General features: G+C 35.2%; 1 protein-coding gene across 1 annotated transcript in view; it reads right to left on the bottom strand.

Moving 5' to 3' along the window:
* The window catches only part of SNTG1 (syntrophin gamma 1), a 339,457-nt gene that overhangs the window by 278,654 nt on the left and 47,718 nt on the right, over positions 1-13,085 (bottom strand). The window contains exons 3-6 of the mRNA XM_077163302.1: positions 12,398-12,454; positions 5,116-5,173; positions 4,273-4,316; positions 4,138-4,179 (exon numbers count right to left, since the gene is read on the bottom strand). Of these exons, the coding sequence (XP_077019417.1) occupies positions 4,138-4,179; positions 4,273-4,316; positions 5,116-5,173; positions 12,398-12,454 (201 nt within the window). The remainder of the gene's footprint in view (positions 1-4,137; positions 4,180-4,272; positions 4,317-5,115; positions 5,174-12,397; positions 12,455-13,085) is intronic.

The raw sequence follows: 13,085 nt of genomic DNA, 5'->3' as shown, positions 1-13,085 counted from the left end.
AACAATATTGATTGTTAGAACCAGAATGCTTCCACAACACTCTTCTAATATAGCTATTATGCTCTTTTATCCTTAATGTGCACAGATCATTATATTTTGAGTATCATTATAAATCAACGTATTTTTAATATTGCCCTTTCCTAATATTTTTTCTCCATTTTTGTATACTTTTATAGCTAGACAATTCTAAAGAAAAGATGCCTGTATGGTGGTAAGGTAAAAATAGTAATAAAGCTGAACACATAAAAGGTATTTATATGGCCTTTCTTATCACAAAAGAACTTACTCTTGGTGAATACAGGGATGGCACTTAAGAGATTTTTGATTTGTGATCAGTTTTCCCACTAAACAAAAGAAATAGGTAGCTCAATTAATAGAGAGATTTCTTGATATAGAGATGGCAATCAGCATAATGTGTCTAGGGTTTATTGGTAAGGAGCACACATTAAATCTTAGAATTAGTACCGATAATAGATCCAGCTGTCCATGAAGGAATCTGGTACATGAAGGATCATAATGGGTTATTATGCATTAATCCAATGCAACTTGTGTCCTTATAAGAAGGGGAGGAGAGAACGGCCCAGGGAAGAGGGCCTTATGACAGCAGAAACCAGGAAGAGGCATGCAAGATCTCCCCTATGGGTTTCATAGGCAGAGGGACCTATCAGACACCTCGATTTGGATTTCTAGTCTCAAGAACTGTGAGACAGTTTCTTGGTGTTTTAAGCCCCCAGCCCCCAGCCCAGCTCCTCAGCTTTCGGAAATTTTTAATGACAACCCTAGAAAACTAAGAAAGGGACTTTGGGTTTCTTATGGATGCAAGTCCTGGACTATAAAAGATGTTCATCTAGGAAAAATAAAAAAGGAAAACGCCCGGCTAGGCATTGCCACTCCCATCATGAGCCTTGATGGGAATTTATTGCGTGTCCTCAGCTCTGTGTCTTTGTGGGAACTCCTATGCTCAAGGACAGATCATAACTGGACACTGTTCAACAATGACACAATGTGGTTGATGGGAAAAAAAGAGAGAGGGGTGCCATCTTGTAGGACATCATTAGATAGACTAAAATAGTACATATTTTATTAAGACCCAGACCCATGCTAACAGTTTCATATACAGCTCTCTCATCCAATCTTCATGAAGGTTATATTATTCATTTTTACAGATGAGTAATAGAGGGAGATAAATAATAAGTTCATTTGTCTGAAATTAAAATGTTAGTAAGAGGTGTGTATGCACCAGTTTCTAAGAGTTAAAAATGCCTATTTAAATAGAATTCTGCTATCTTCCCCCCATGTTGCACTTGGCACTGTCCTAGTCTTTAGCACGGAGAAAACTTAGTCTTCCAGTGAGAAGAACGCTTTAGGCGGTATGCATGGAGCCCCAAATTACCTTACCGCGTGCATGCCCAGGCTAAGAATATGAGAAACGTGTAGTTGCAAATGCTTAGACGATCTAATTTTAGGTATTTGACTAAAAAATTCCATCCACAGATCCACTGAGACCCACTTTCCTAATATTTTAAATCTTATAACCCTGACACAGAAGTAATAGCTCTACTGCTTAAGGCTTTCTCAGAGCAAAGCTGATAGGGGCATGATGCAACATTAATAACAATAGCAGTGCTTACAGAAGCTGAATAAAAAGATAGATGCACAAATGGCATATTATCGCTACTACTCAATGTGTTTTTTAATTTGGAACTCCCTATGAATCACTGCCTTGAAAGACAGAATGGCATAGATCCACATGCTACTGCAAAAACATTGACCCTTTCTGAGCTTGTTTTGTTTGTTTTTTTCTGTCCGTGAAAGTGTTCTTAAACATTTCATTAATATTTCAATCCCTCCAAGGTGTGTCTTGATTTCCTGGCTCTAAAACAAATATCATACATTCAGTTGGCTTAAATAGAGGGAATTTTACTGACTCACGGTTGTGAGGCTAGAAGTCCAAAATTGAATGGTGAGCGAGGCAAAATCTTTTCCTGAAGAACGGGGGTGTCCTAGCTGGCCATGCTGTTTCTTGGGTTCCTGGCTTTCCCCTTTGCATGACAAAGCACAAAGGGAAACTGTCCTTTCTCTTCCAGGTCCCTTGACTTCCAGTCTCTCTCTGCTCACCTTCCCCCTGTGATTTTCTCTTCATAAGACTTCATAAGATAATAGGACTAAAACCTCTTCTGATTCAGTTGGCCACACCTTAACTACAAATAACATCTCCAAAAGTCCTATTTACAATGGGTTCCTTCCCATAGGAAAGGGATTAAGATGAAAAGCATAAGGTTTGTGTTTCTTTGCTCTTTCCCTTGGGGCACATGATTCAACCTACCTGAAAGAGTAAATTCTAATCACTTAGGTAATGAGCAGTGAGCACAAAAGCACTGAATCACTGTTGGAAAGCGAAAGATTGGGGCTCTGTAAGAATATTAGTACCTTTATTTCAAAGCCGCTAAAGTTAAGCCTTTCAAAAATATAAAAACTTTATCGCAAGGGATTACATATAATTTGCAGTATGATCTCAAGTTCCTTTTCTTTGAAATAGAAGAAGCCCCATAAGAAGCAGCTTTATTAGTGCAGACTGACCCTTCGTAGTACACAGATCTGTTTAATCAAAGCCCCAGCACAGTTTGTCTAAGCGTCCTGCCTGCCTCTCAAGAGCAAATTGCAAGCGTGACACCATCTAACAGCATGTGGTTTCAAAAGAGAATGCACTTTCTTTCCCTACTCCCCGGATAATGAGTTTAAGATTACTTTGTACTTATGAAAAAAGATGAAAGTTAAAAGTATCTTTGCTTACAGGGCTGTATTTAAATTTTACATATGAATCTCTCGAGCAGAGCGCTCCGTGGTGTGCTATCCTCTTGTTCTTTTAAAAATCTGTTCTAAAGCAGTGCTTTTCTCTGTACAGATTTGTAGGAAATTTGGAACTTGAAATGTTGTATTTTACAGGAAGTTCACCGGAGAGTGGCAATATACGATTTTGAGAGGAAGAGAGTGATAAATCCTAGTGAACTTTGTTTAGTAATTCAGAGGGGACAAAATCAAAAATCTGCCTTAATATTACTATTTGTGATTTTTTACACACTAGAGATTACCTCTTTGAGGCTTGAAATTATATACCAGTTGCATGTAAATACATGAGAACAGTTTTCTACAAATAGCATTTAATTGAGGGGCAATTTATCTAAAAACCAACTAGACTAGAGTTGCGAAAAGCAGAAGGCTTAAAGCATTTTGGTGTTTTTGTTTTTTGCTTTTTTCATTTTGTTTGACATTTGAGTACTCATTTTTAAACATAATTCCTCCTTTACCTTTACAATGGAAACTGATGCATAAATGCAATGAGGTTTCTATGAAAGTTTCGTTAGCCACGACAGACATTTTCCATAATGTCTCACACTGCCCTGTTCTTTTCTATATGATCCTTTGTCATCTTGTCATCCTGAACAGAAGCGTCTGAGCCCTTAAGCATCTCTCACAGTGCCACATAGAGAACACCTGCAGTAGAACCACCATGGATAGTTGTTAAAATATAAATTCCTCCGCCCACCTGAGTGTACTGAATTAGAATACCTGAGATAGGGCTGAGAATCTGCATTTTAACAAGAAGTCATCACTGCAAAAATTGCTGAGAGCCTAATATGAAACCTTTCTGCCTTATTTCAGTCTAGACTCCTCTAAATCAATCAACCAATCTGTTTTCCTGACTTTCTAATGCACACACTCCCACACACAGGAACAGAATCTTTGCATGCTCTTCCATTTGCCCCTGCCATATACGAGATTTCATAGACTTATATTGGATTGTTTATAAGCCTTTGAACATTTGCAAAAACTTAGAGATAAATTTCACCCAAAGGCATACTTAGTGGACATGCATTCATAAACAGGGATTAATAGAAAAACTGGAAAAATATAACAAATGATTACCCCTAAGTATTTCTTCAAATTATATTTCATTATGAATCATACTTACCTGTTTCTAATAGGGAAAAATCAATTATGAAGTGATGTGACAGTATGATAGCATAGGTGGGCAATGTCATATCTTCCCAATTAATAAGAACAGTTATTCAGCAATACACGAAGTCCTTATTTGCACTTGGAGAAAATTATGACATTAGGATAAAGTAAACTCACCACTTCTTCATGTCTGCATTTTCTCACATTAATTCCATTTATCTGCAATGAAAGGAAAAGCATAATTTCACATGGTACAGTGTAAATTAAGTTTACATGTTGGTTGCACATAGAAAGTAATGATAAAATACATACCTGTAGAATTGCATCCCCGATAAACAGTAGTCCTGAAAGTTCCGCTATGAATAGCAACAAAAAAGAAAATAATTATGTTCTGATTATTTTCTTCTTCAACTAATAAAAGAGCTTTTAACTAAAGTCAAAACTGATAAAACAAAGCAAAACTTCAAATATTTTATATGTCTGCCTCTTAAAATACTCACATAGAATGCAAAACCGAAAATGATTCACTCCACTTCAAACTCTGAAAAATATACCTAGATATTTCTATTGAGTTGAACCTTTTCAGACCTAAGTTGCCAGAATCGGTCACTATTCTGGAGGAATGACTAAATTCTCTCATATGTTTAGAATTATAAGAAGTCCTTTAAGAAAGTGTTGAAACTTGGACCTTCAAAGCATTAGCTCTGTGGCCAACTCCAAGTTTAATTTTAAACATTAGATTTTTATACTTATTTCAATCAATGCAACAATATATAAATCTTCATTGATTTTCCTAGTGAAAATTCAAAATAAAGAACTGAGTTGAATTGCATATGAGAACTGAAAAAAGATATTTGCTAGATGTGACTTATCAGCAATTGGTTTGTTCAATGAAACAATTAAAAGGTTATGAGGTCCCTAATTCATGAAAAAGGTATCATCTTTCATCACAGCTCCTCTTCTTTGAGAGAAACACTCACATGGAGTGATAAACAATATGACTCAATAATCGGAAGTGACCAGTTGCTGCCTTCTCACATGGAACTGAGAGTAAGCCAGTTACATGCTAATTTATTATTCTTAAATATCATCTTATTCCTTGATAAGAACAGCCCATGAATGCATTACTACTACTCAATGCTGTAAATATTTTACCTCTTTGTTCCTTGGAAATTTTTGAAATGACGACTGGAATGTTATGCTCTGCTCCTCCCTGGAAAGAGAAAATCATGTACTGCATATCTTTTAATAAAAAAATGTAAAATTGTTGTTTTTTATAAGAAGATATGTGGACTATAAAGATCATGTTCAGTGGACACCGGGAAGAATTTAAATAAACTTGTGGAATTTCCCCACTAAATAGATAATGCCCCCATAAAACTTATCTACCTGTTTATAGTTTCGCTGTTTTATTCGATCATTAATAACAGTTGCCTCCAAGCTTTCCCTAAACATTTATATATTGGTAATATCTTTAAATAGGCATTCTCTTCAATGCATAGTAATGCTGCTCATTGTAGGAAATCTTGTTTAGAATTCCAAATACAAGATGAAATGTTAAGTATCTCCATTATCTAAGTTGTTCTATGCAGGTGAGCCAAGCACCTTGAAATTGCATGGCTCCTTAGTGTGCTAAGTGACAACGGGGATGTTTGCCTGCACACAGAGATGACGAAAGTCAGAAAAGGCACGCGTAAGACAGGAAAGAGATTCATCTGTATTTCCTTAATTAGTATTGATTTCTTTTTGAGTGCAAGCACACCCTAACCAATTAAGAGAAGAAAATGAACAGCCAACAATATCGCCATAGTGCTTTGCTCTAATTGATCAAATGAGATATAAAGAAGTAAATGAAGTAAAGTTATGTAGAGGGAAAGCAGTAAATCCTGGAAATAGCTGCTTATCTATTAGAATTGATAAACATAGTTAAGAATGTTTGAAACAACCGCTGGGAAAAAAAAAAAACAAGCACAAAAAGAATACAATGCTGTATAGATAATAAGCATAGCACATTTAACACAGGATTATTGAAAAGATGATGTAGATTCCACTGGAGTTTCTCTGTCTCCAGAATAAGTAAACCTAACTATTTACCTCAAAGATAAAAATATTTTTAGAACAGACATTTTCTTCCCATTTATGTCCATTTTTAACATTGATTTGCTAATAAAATTTAATATGAGATAGGGATTGTATGTTGATAAAAGTAGTGGTATTCAACTTCTTTCTGGCAAATGCAGTGCTTTCTACTTTCAGAATATAAAGAACTAACACAAAAAATAAAGAAATGGTCCTATTCAGCCTGAAATTTACACCCACTGCCCAAATCCTCTTTTCTCACATCTCTCACCAAACCAGTACCCACTCACCTGCCCCTTACCACTCTGAAGAAAATAACAGGAACCAGCTAAAATAACTTCTCATCCTGGCTTTTTACTTGGTCGGTGTGTGCTTGTGCAAGGACTGACTTGTCTAAAATGGTTCCTCAACAGATAAAAGGTAATAATGATATGTATTTGATAGTGGGGTAGAGATGAAATACTAGGTAGCACATAGTAAATATGAAACAAAGTCTCACTATTATTAAGATTTATGAGTAAAACTACATGGCATTAAAATGGTAAATAAGATGAAAACTAATACCGTTCTAAAACCAAAAACGTTTAAGACTGCAAATTCGTATCCCTTAGACTCTGCTCTATTACTTTCCCATTATACTGTTGGCTTCTGAAATGTATAACATTTATTCATTCGTTATATTTGTTATCCATTGTCTTTGTCTTTCTCCTTCCCTTATCCCTTACTAGGCACAAGGAAATGGACATTTTTTGGTAGTTTGACTTGTGCATTGATTAATCTCATCTCAAGGAATAATGTGTTACTTTTATCTCCCAAATGTTTGCTGAGAACATTTGTAGCCAAAGGCTTCTCTAGTCCTAAAATTGCTTCATTCTTTAAAATTCATTGCAGAATGATTTTAAGCAAAAGCTAAGAAGCCATATGACTAAATCAAATGTTTATAGTCATTGACATTTTCTAGAGATATTTGGAAATTGGAGAGAATTTTAAGTATGTGTCTCCATTACTTAGAAGAAAAAGCTGGTTAACTAAAATGAATCATTAATTGATGAAGTTTTAGGGAGTATAAAAGAAGAAATAAAAGCATGCACGCATTGTGGTCCAGGTATTTTAGGCTAGGGATCTGCACGGATTGCAGGTCAGTGCTGTTTGTGTGACTCTCCTCAGGCAACGCCCCTGCAGTATTTTATTTTTCACTCTTTTCTCTCATTCCACCACTGTCTCCAAGAATTTTTTTAGTTGCTCACGTTTTTAAAAACGAAAGACATTTTTATCATAAAAAATGTGTATATTTTTTTATATACGAAACAAAGAAAGAAAAAAGCAATAATTTTCAAAACACACTTCAATAAGCAGTTACAGAACAGATCCCAGAGTTTGTTATGGGCTATAATAATTTTTTTTTTGGGGGGGGGGTGTATGATCTGGGAATCGAACCCAGGTCTCCACATGAAAGGTGAGCATTCTACCACTGAACCACCCGTGCTCCACTTACAATAATTTTTAATTCATGGTAATGACAGGATTGTGGGAAACCTGTCCCTGAGGTCTGTTTTGAAGGAAGAAAAGGGCAGTTGAGATAGGATGAGGTCAAATTTACAATTCTACTCATCAGTCAACACTTCAGACTTCTCTCCATGACAAAATGGATGGCTTCTTTTAAGAAATCTTTTAAGACTTCTTTAAAAGTAAAATTGCTCCTGAATTTGAATTGGTTGGTATCTAAACATGTCTTTTTGCATGTCAGATATTTGGAACTTTAAGAAAAATTCTAAACTAATTTCAGATATGACTTTATTGGTTAGAAAATAAATTTTAAGGGAAAGCATAAATGATAAAATTGCAACTAAAAGTGTGATTACTTCCATTTACTGGATGAAATTTGTGAGGGCAGTCCAGCTATATTAAAATTAAGGGAATTTAGTTCAGGACATAAATGGGGAAATTTAAGGTTTCCCAGGCAAAAATCAAATAACATGATTTGCTTTAAAGCAGATGATAGGCTTTCATTGGTACTGAGAACAAAGATGTTTGACACAGGCCCATTGAGCATGGCCTCACCATTCCCCTGCAATATCATCCTGGACACTTCCTTGATTTAAGGGGATTATGCATATTTTAAATCTTATGACAAGGAACAGTCACAAATACAAGGATATTGGATCTAATACTGCAAATATTTGGTAATACCTGAGGATGTACTTGTAAAGAATAAGTTTGTTTCATAAACAAGAATCAGGATGCTCTAGACACGAGGAAATGAATACTTGAAAGAAAGAGTTTACAAGAAGAATCAGATGTCAGAAGAAGGGGGGAAAGGAGCTGCGCATGGCAGAGCTGGAAGTAAAAAGCCAGAAAATGCTAGTGGAAATGGGTGGTTTTACTGAGAACAGATACATGAATAAGCTCTCCTCAGTGGAAAGAGTCCATATTTTGCATGTTTATGCATATTTATGGCTTTTGTGGAAGTCATAGAAAAGGAGAAAAAGAAAAAAACAAAAACTGATACAAGGAAAAAAAAAAACAAGTTTGCATCTTCTCATAAAGATTTTAATCAAAGAAGACTAAATAAATGGAATAATGATAATTGAAGAACATGAATCATCAAGAAAAATCCCAAGTTATAGTATATATAAAAAGGCCTCCAATAGAAAATTCAGGATCCAAAATAGCTTAAATAAACAAGGGATACTGGAAGATTGTAATTTTAAGTAAACTGATGCAAAAAGCTCTGAGTCTCCCATCTGAGAGAAAGGTCAAGGTGCTGGAGAAGGGAGCTGGGGTGAAAAGGTTTAGAGACAAAAAGCCAGGTATCGATGTGTGTATTTCATGCCCTCTATTTTTTGTAATTACATTACAGTTCAATTTCCTATTGGATCTTATTAGATTTGCTAAAGGGCAGTGAAAGGATAACTGCAAAAAGGGACAAGAAAGCAAAGACAGTACCTGCTATCTAAAGATGGGTACCTTCTTCAGAGGTTAAAAAGAATGTTTTTTGTCTTTAGCATCTAATGACAAATAGTTAATCTAAACTACGAGATGGGAATAAGGGAGCCCTTAGGTGTAGCACCTTCTCTTGGCAGATATCCAACCTCATCGCATGCAGCACTATTGCAAGGTTTTCATTGTGGCTCAGAGGCCATTCTTTCCTCTCTGTTTTTTTACTCTCATTTAGAATTTATGTAGCTATACTAGTAAGTTTGTTGTGTACCTTTCATGGTAAAACACTGTTATATAATGATGGGATTTTAAGAAGATAAGGATAAATTTGTCCACTAAGTTAAATTAGAGCTTCCTACATTAAACCTCAATGTAATTGATTCCCGAATTCATGTTGGATGGTTGTTTTCAAAATTATCTATAATCAGTGAACCTGATTTTAAAAGAGTTAATAACGATTTACAAAGGAGAGCCTCAGATTTTGTAAGAAGCACCTAACAACATTTTGGTTTTGTAAACCAAAAATTTTCTAAAGATGAGAAAATGATAGAAAAATAGGAAAGTAGATAATATTGAAAAAATAAATTTCCCACAGTATTTCCTTCATTTCTTCTGCTAGATTCATTTTTCCTCCTTTACTTTGGGGTTTTACGAGCTTTTGAGAGAGGAAGCCTCATCAATGTGTTCTACAAAGTATCAGACATTCGTATTTCAAGGGAAGGAGTCACAGGCCCAGAATTAAACTGTAGAGACATATAACTGCCTCAACCTCGAAGACAACTGTCTATTTTTGTTCTAGAAGTTTCACTAGCGCCTTCTTAGTAGCTAGAGAAATAAGAGGAGAAAACGGCTGACTTGATTTCACCGTCTACGCATACTTGTATGGGGATGAAGGATAGAGAGCGATTTGCAAAGCGAAGAGGCTTTGCACTTGACGATGACACCAAGGCTTTATAGGCAGACAGAGCTGTGCGTCACTCACAACCTACAGTCACTAAGGCGTGTCAATAAATAAAGCATTCGAGTAAACCCACACAAGAAGTCTGTCTGTAACCTGAGGATGCGGTAGCACCGTGTATAATACCAAGTTGCCTAATGTTGACCGCGGCGAGAACGGTCCAGAAAAGTTAGCTCGCCAGGAGCATGGCCAGTGGCCCTTGATGTTTAACAGCACAAGGTAGAATATTTTAGGTATTCTGAACAAAAAGGACGTGTTGGTACCCTGCAGCAAGTTGTGAAGGAGTTTTTGGAAGGTAAAACTGAAGTTCAGGAGCGCCTTGCCCCAGAGTATCAGCTGTATTGGCAAATACCTCTTCATTCATCTCACGTGCGCCTTCCCTCTGCTATCTCCAGGAGACACACTCAAAGTCTTAATGAATAATTCGCACTACAAAACCTCCAGTGTGGGCTAGTGGTAATTAGCAAATAAGGATAAACATATGTGCGTATATTAATAGGCATAGTTATAGAGTCAAGTTGCTCCTGAGAATAAAAAGTAAATGGTTCAGCATTAAAATCTTAATTTTGCTTTTAGCCTGGAATGACTTTTTGAAATGTTCATTATATATAGAAAATATCTAAAGAAAGTAGTGCTAATGGATAAAAATAGTAGTTAATGCAACTCACACATATCAGGGCAAGGGAAAAATGAGATTTAATAAACTATTTAAAATAAACAAATAAATCATAATATATGAAATATGTTGAGGATGAGTGATAGCTGAAAAAATGGAAAACCAAAGCTCAGAGGTAAGTATTGAAAAAACCAAAATGAAAAAACTGAAAATGAGTCCCTTTGGGATGAAAAGCAATATTACAAATAAAGGTGTTGCTATTCTTATTTCTAGTTAGTAATAAGAGGTATAAAACAATTTTCTTCCTCTCTTTCTTTTTTTTTTTTTTTTTTTACCAAACCTCCTAACAGTGGCACTGATCATAGTTCAAATATTACTGCTGTGGTCAAAACGTTGAATGGAAAATGCAAACTTATTTTAATTCACAAAATTTAATTGACATTATTTATTATGTGTATAAGAGCCATTGCTTGGGTTGAAATAATAATAATATTAAGCTGAAAAGATTCACTTGGCTAGATTATTGATGCTTTAACAACGGTCTTGGTTTAATTCTGTGGTACTTCAATAAAAATAAATAAGTCAATTATTGACAGTCAATTACAAATAGAAACAGTAAAATGGGAAAAGGACATTTCCCGCTGGCATAAAATTAATATAATTCCACTCTGAAACTGAGATAAGTGCCAGGGTATGTAAAAATACTTTTCTAAAATGAAATCAGCTCTTACTGTTGTCGTTTGCTCCCTCTGAGTTTGTGTTTTCTCTTCATGGGCAGCAAATCTCAATAAACATCTCAGCAAAAAGGAAAGGGAAAAACCTCTCTTGTACAGAGTGCTGGGATTCCAGGGTATCCACACATTGTAATCCGTTTTGTGTGCCTTCCTGGCCTTGGAGTGAAAACAAACTGAAATCCTCAATGCACTTTAAAATCAATATGTCTACATATTATTACGGATAACATTAGACTATTACCCATTGATCTCTTTTCTGAGTTGTTTTCATAAAGTCAACTTGAGCCATGTTAAAATTTTATGAAATACACACTGGAGATATAATTGTTTTTCACCCTACATAAATAAGCAAACTGCCTAACCCGAGAATCAAAATAAAGTTAAATTTCATTTATCTATGTAGGTTTGTAAAGGGTGTGTAAAGTTATTTGGTAAATTCTTCCATTTTATATCTGTATCACTTCCTATCTTTTAAAAATTTCTAGTTTGCTTTAAGGAGGATAAATTGTAGGTATGGCTCATCTTTGTTATTGATATATAGAAATAAGAGCCCCTTAAAATTTATTTATTAATGGAAATGAATAGATATGATCATTTTTTTTAAATAAATCAAGTGCTAAGATTTGCTTAGCTAATATGCTTGGCAATGTAACATTGCACTTCACTGATTTCTTACATAAAAATAAAAATTAAACAAAAGTATGGGTAAACTAATACATTACTTAGTCTCAGATCTTATCAGTATGAAACTTATTGACAGTTAATTGATAGCTCAACCTTTCAACATTTCTGACTCTGGTTGGTTAGGGGGAGATACATGCAATACAATGTCACATTTAATATTTCAGATGAAACCAGTAAAGAACGGTAATGAGCTATATCAAATGCCAGTGGAAAAAAAAATCTCAAATACTTTTCTCAAATTTCTAAATTGAGTAATAAAGGATGCCAAGATTTTTGTGAGAACCTACCTAATTTTCAGCCCAGAACAATTATTAAGGAGTTTGCTATGGACATTTTTGTCTCATTATTAATTAGTAAAAATAAAATACACAGAAATGCAGGCATTACAGCATGGCCTTCATAGCGATAGACTGGAAAGCAGGCTACCTTTATGCTTAATCCAAATCCGCCTACAGTTTGTCTTCTAATGGTCACCGTTCTTTCCTGAAAGACAGGATTTTTAAAAGTGGTTAGTATCTCCTAATACTATAGTTACCACACCATTACACTTCTGGTTTAAAAATTATTGTGACAGTATAGAAACTCCAAATCCTGCAATACATGGAGTATTTTATAATTTTCAATCAAGGTGAATAACTTCTTGGTCAAAATACAAGGGACTACTGTGTTATTAAACTCCTAAATCTGAAAACATAAGTTCTTTTTAACTTTTTTGGGAGGGACACATATAAGAAGCTTAACTTTTATGCCTCTTCTCATTTTTTTTTTTTTTTTTTCCCATGGGCAGGCACTGGGAATCGAACCTGGGTCTCCAGCATGGCAGGCAAGAACTCTGCCTGCTGAGCCACTGTGGCCCACCCTCTTCTCATTTTTACCTTACATATTCTTGTTGCATAAACAATGGCCAGTTTTTGACTATGTAAAAGCACATCAGTGTCATTGTTAAATATTATCTTTGTCAGACAAGGTCTTATCTCCTTCAGTACTATATTGCTAGTGGAGCTTTGAGATGAACTGGGAGGTAGATCTGTTCCAGCTCATAAACGACTCATGTATATCTAAAATTGAAACTGTAAGAACACTTGGTTCGAAATAATTACATGTTTGAACAAAG

This window comes from Tamandua tetradactyla, chromosome 6 (genome assembly GCF_023851605.1).
Source record: "Tamandua tetradactyla isolate mTamTet1 chromosome 6, mTamTet1.pri, whole genome shotgun sequence".
Classification (NCBI taxonomy): domain Eukaryota; kingdom Metazoa; phylum Chordata; class Mammalia; order Pilosa; family Myrmecophagidae; genus Tamandua; species Tamandua tetradactyla.
The sequence above is the reverse complement of the archived record's forward strand: the minus strand, read 5'-3'. Positions and strand labels throughout refer to the sequence as shown.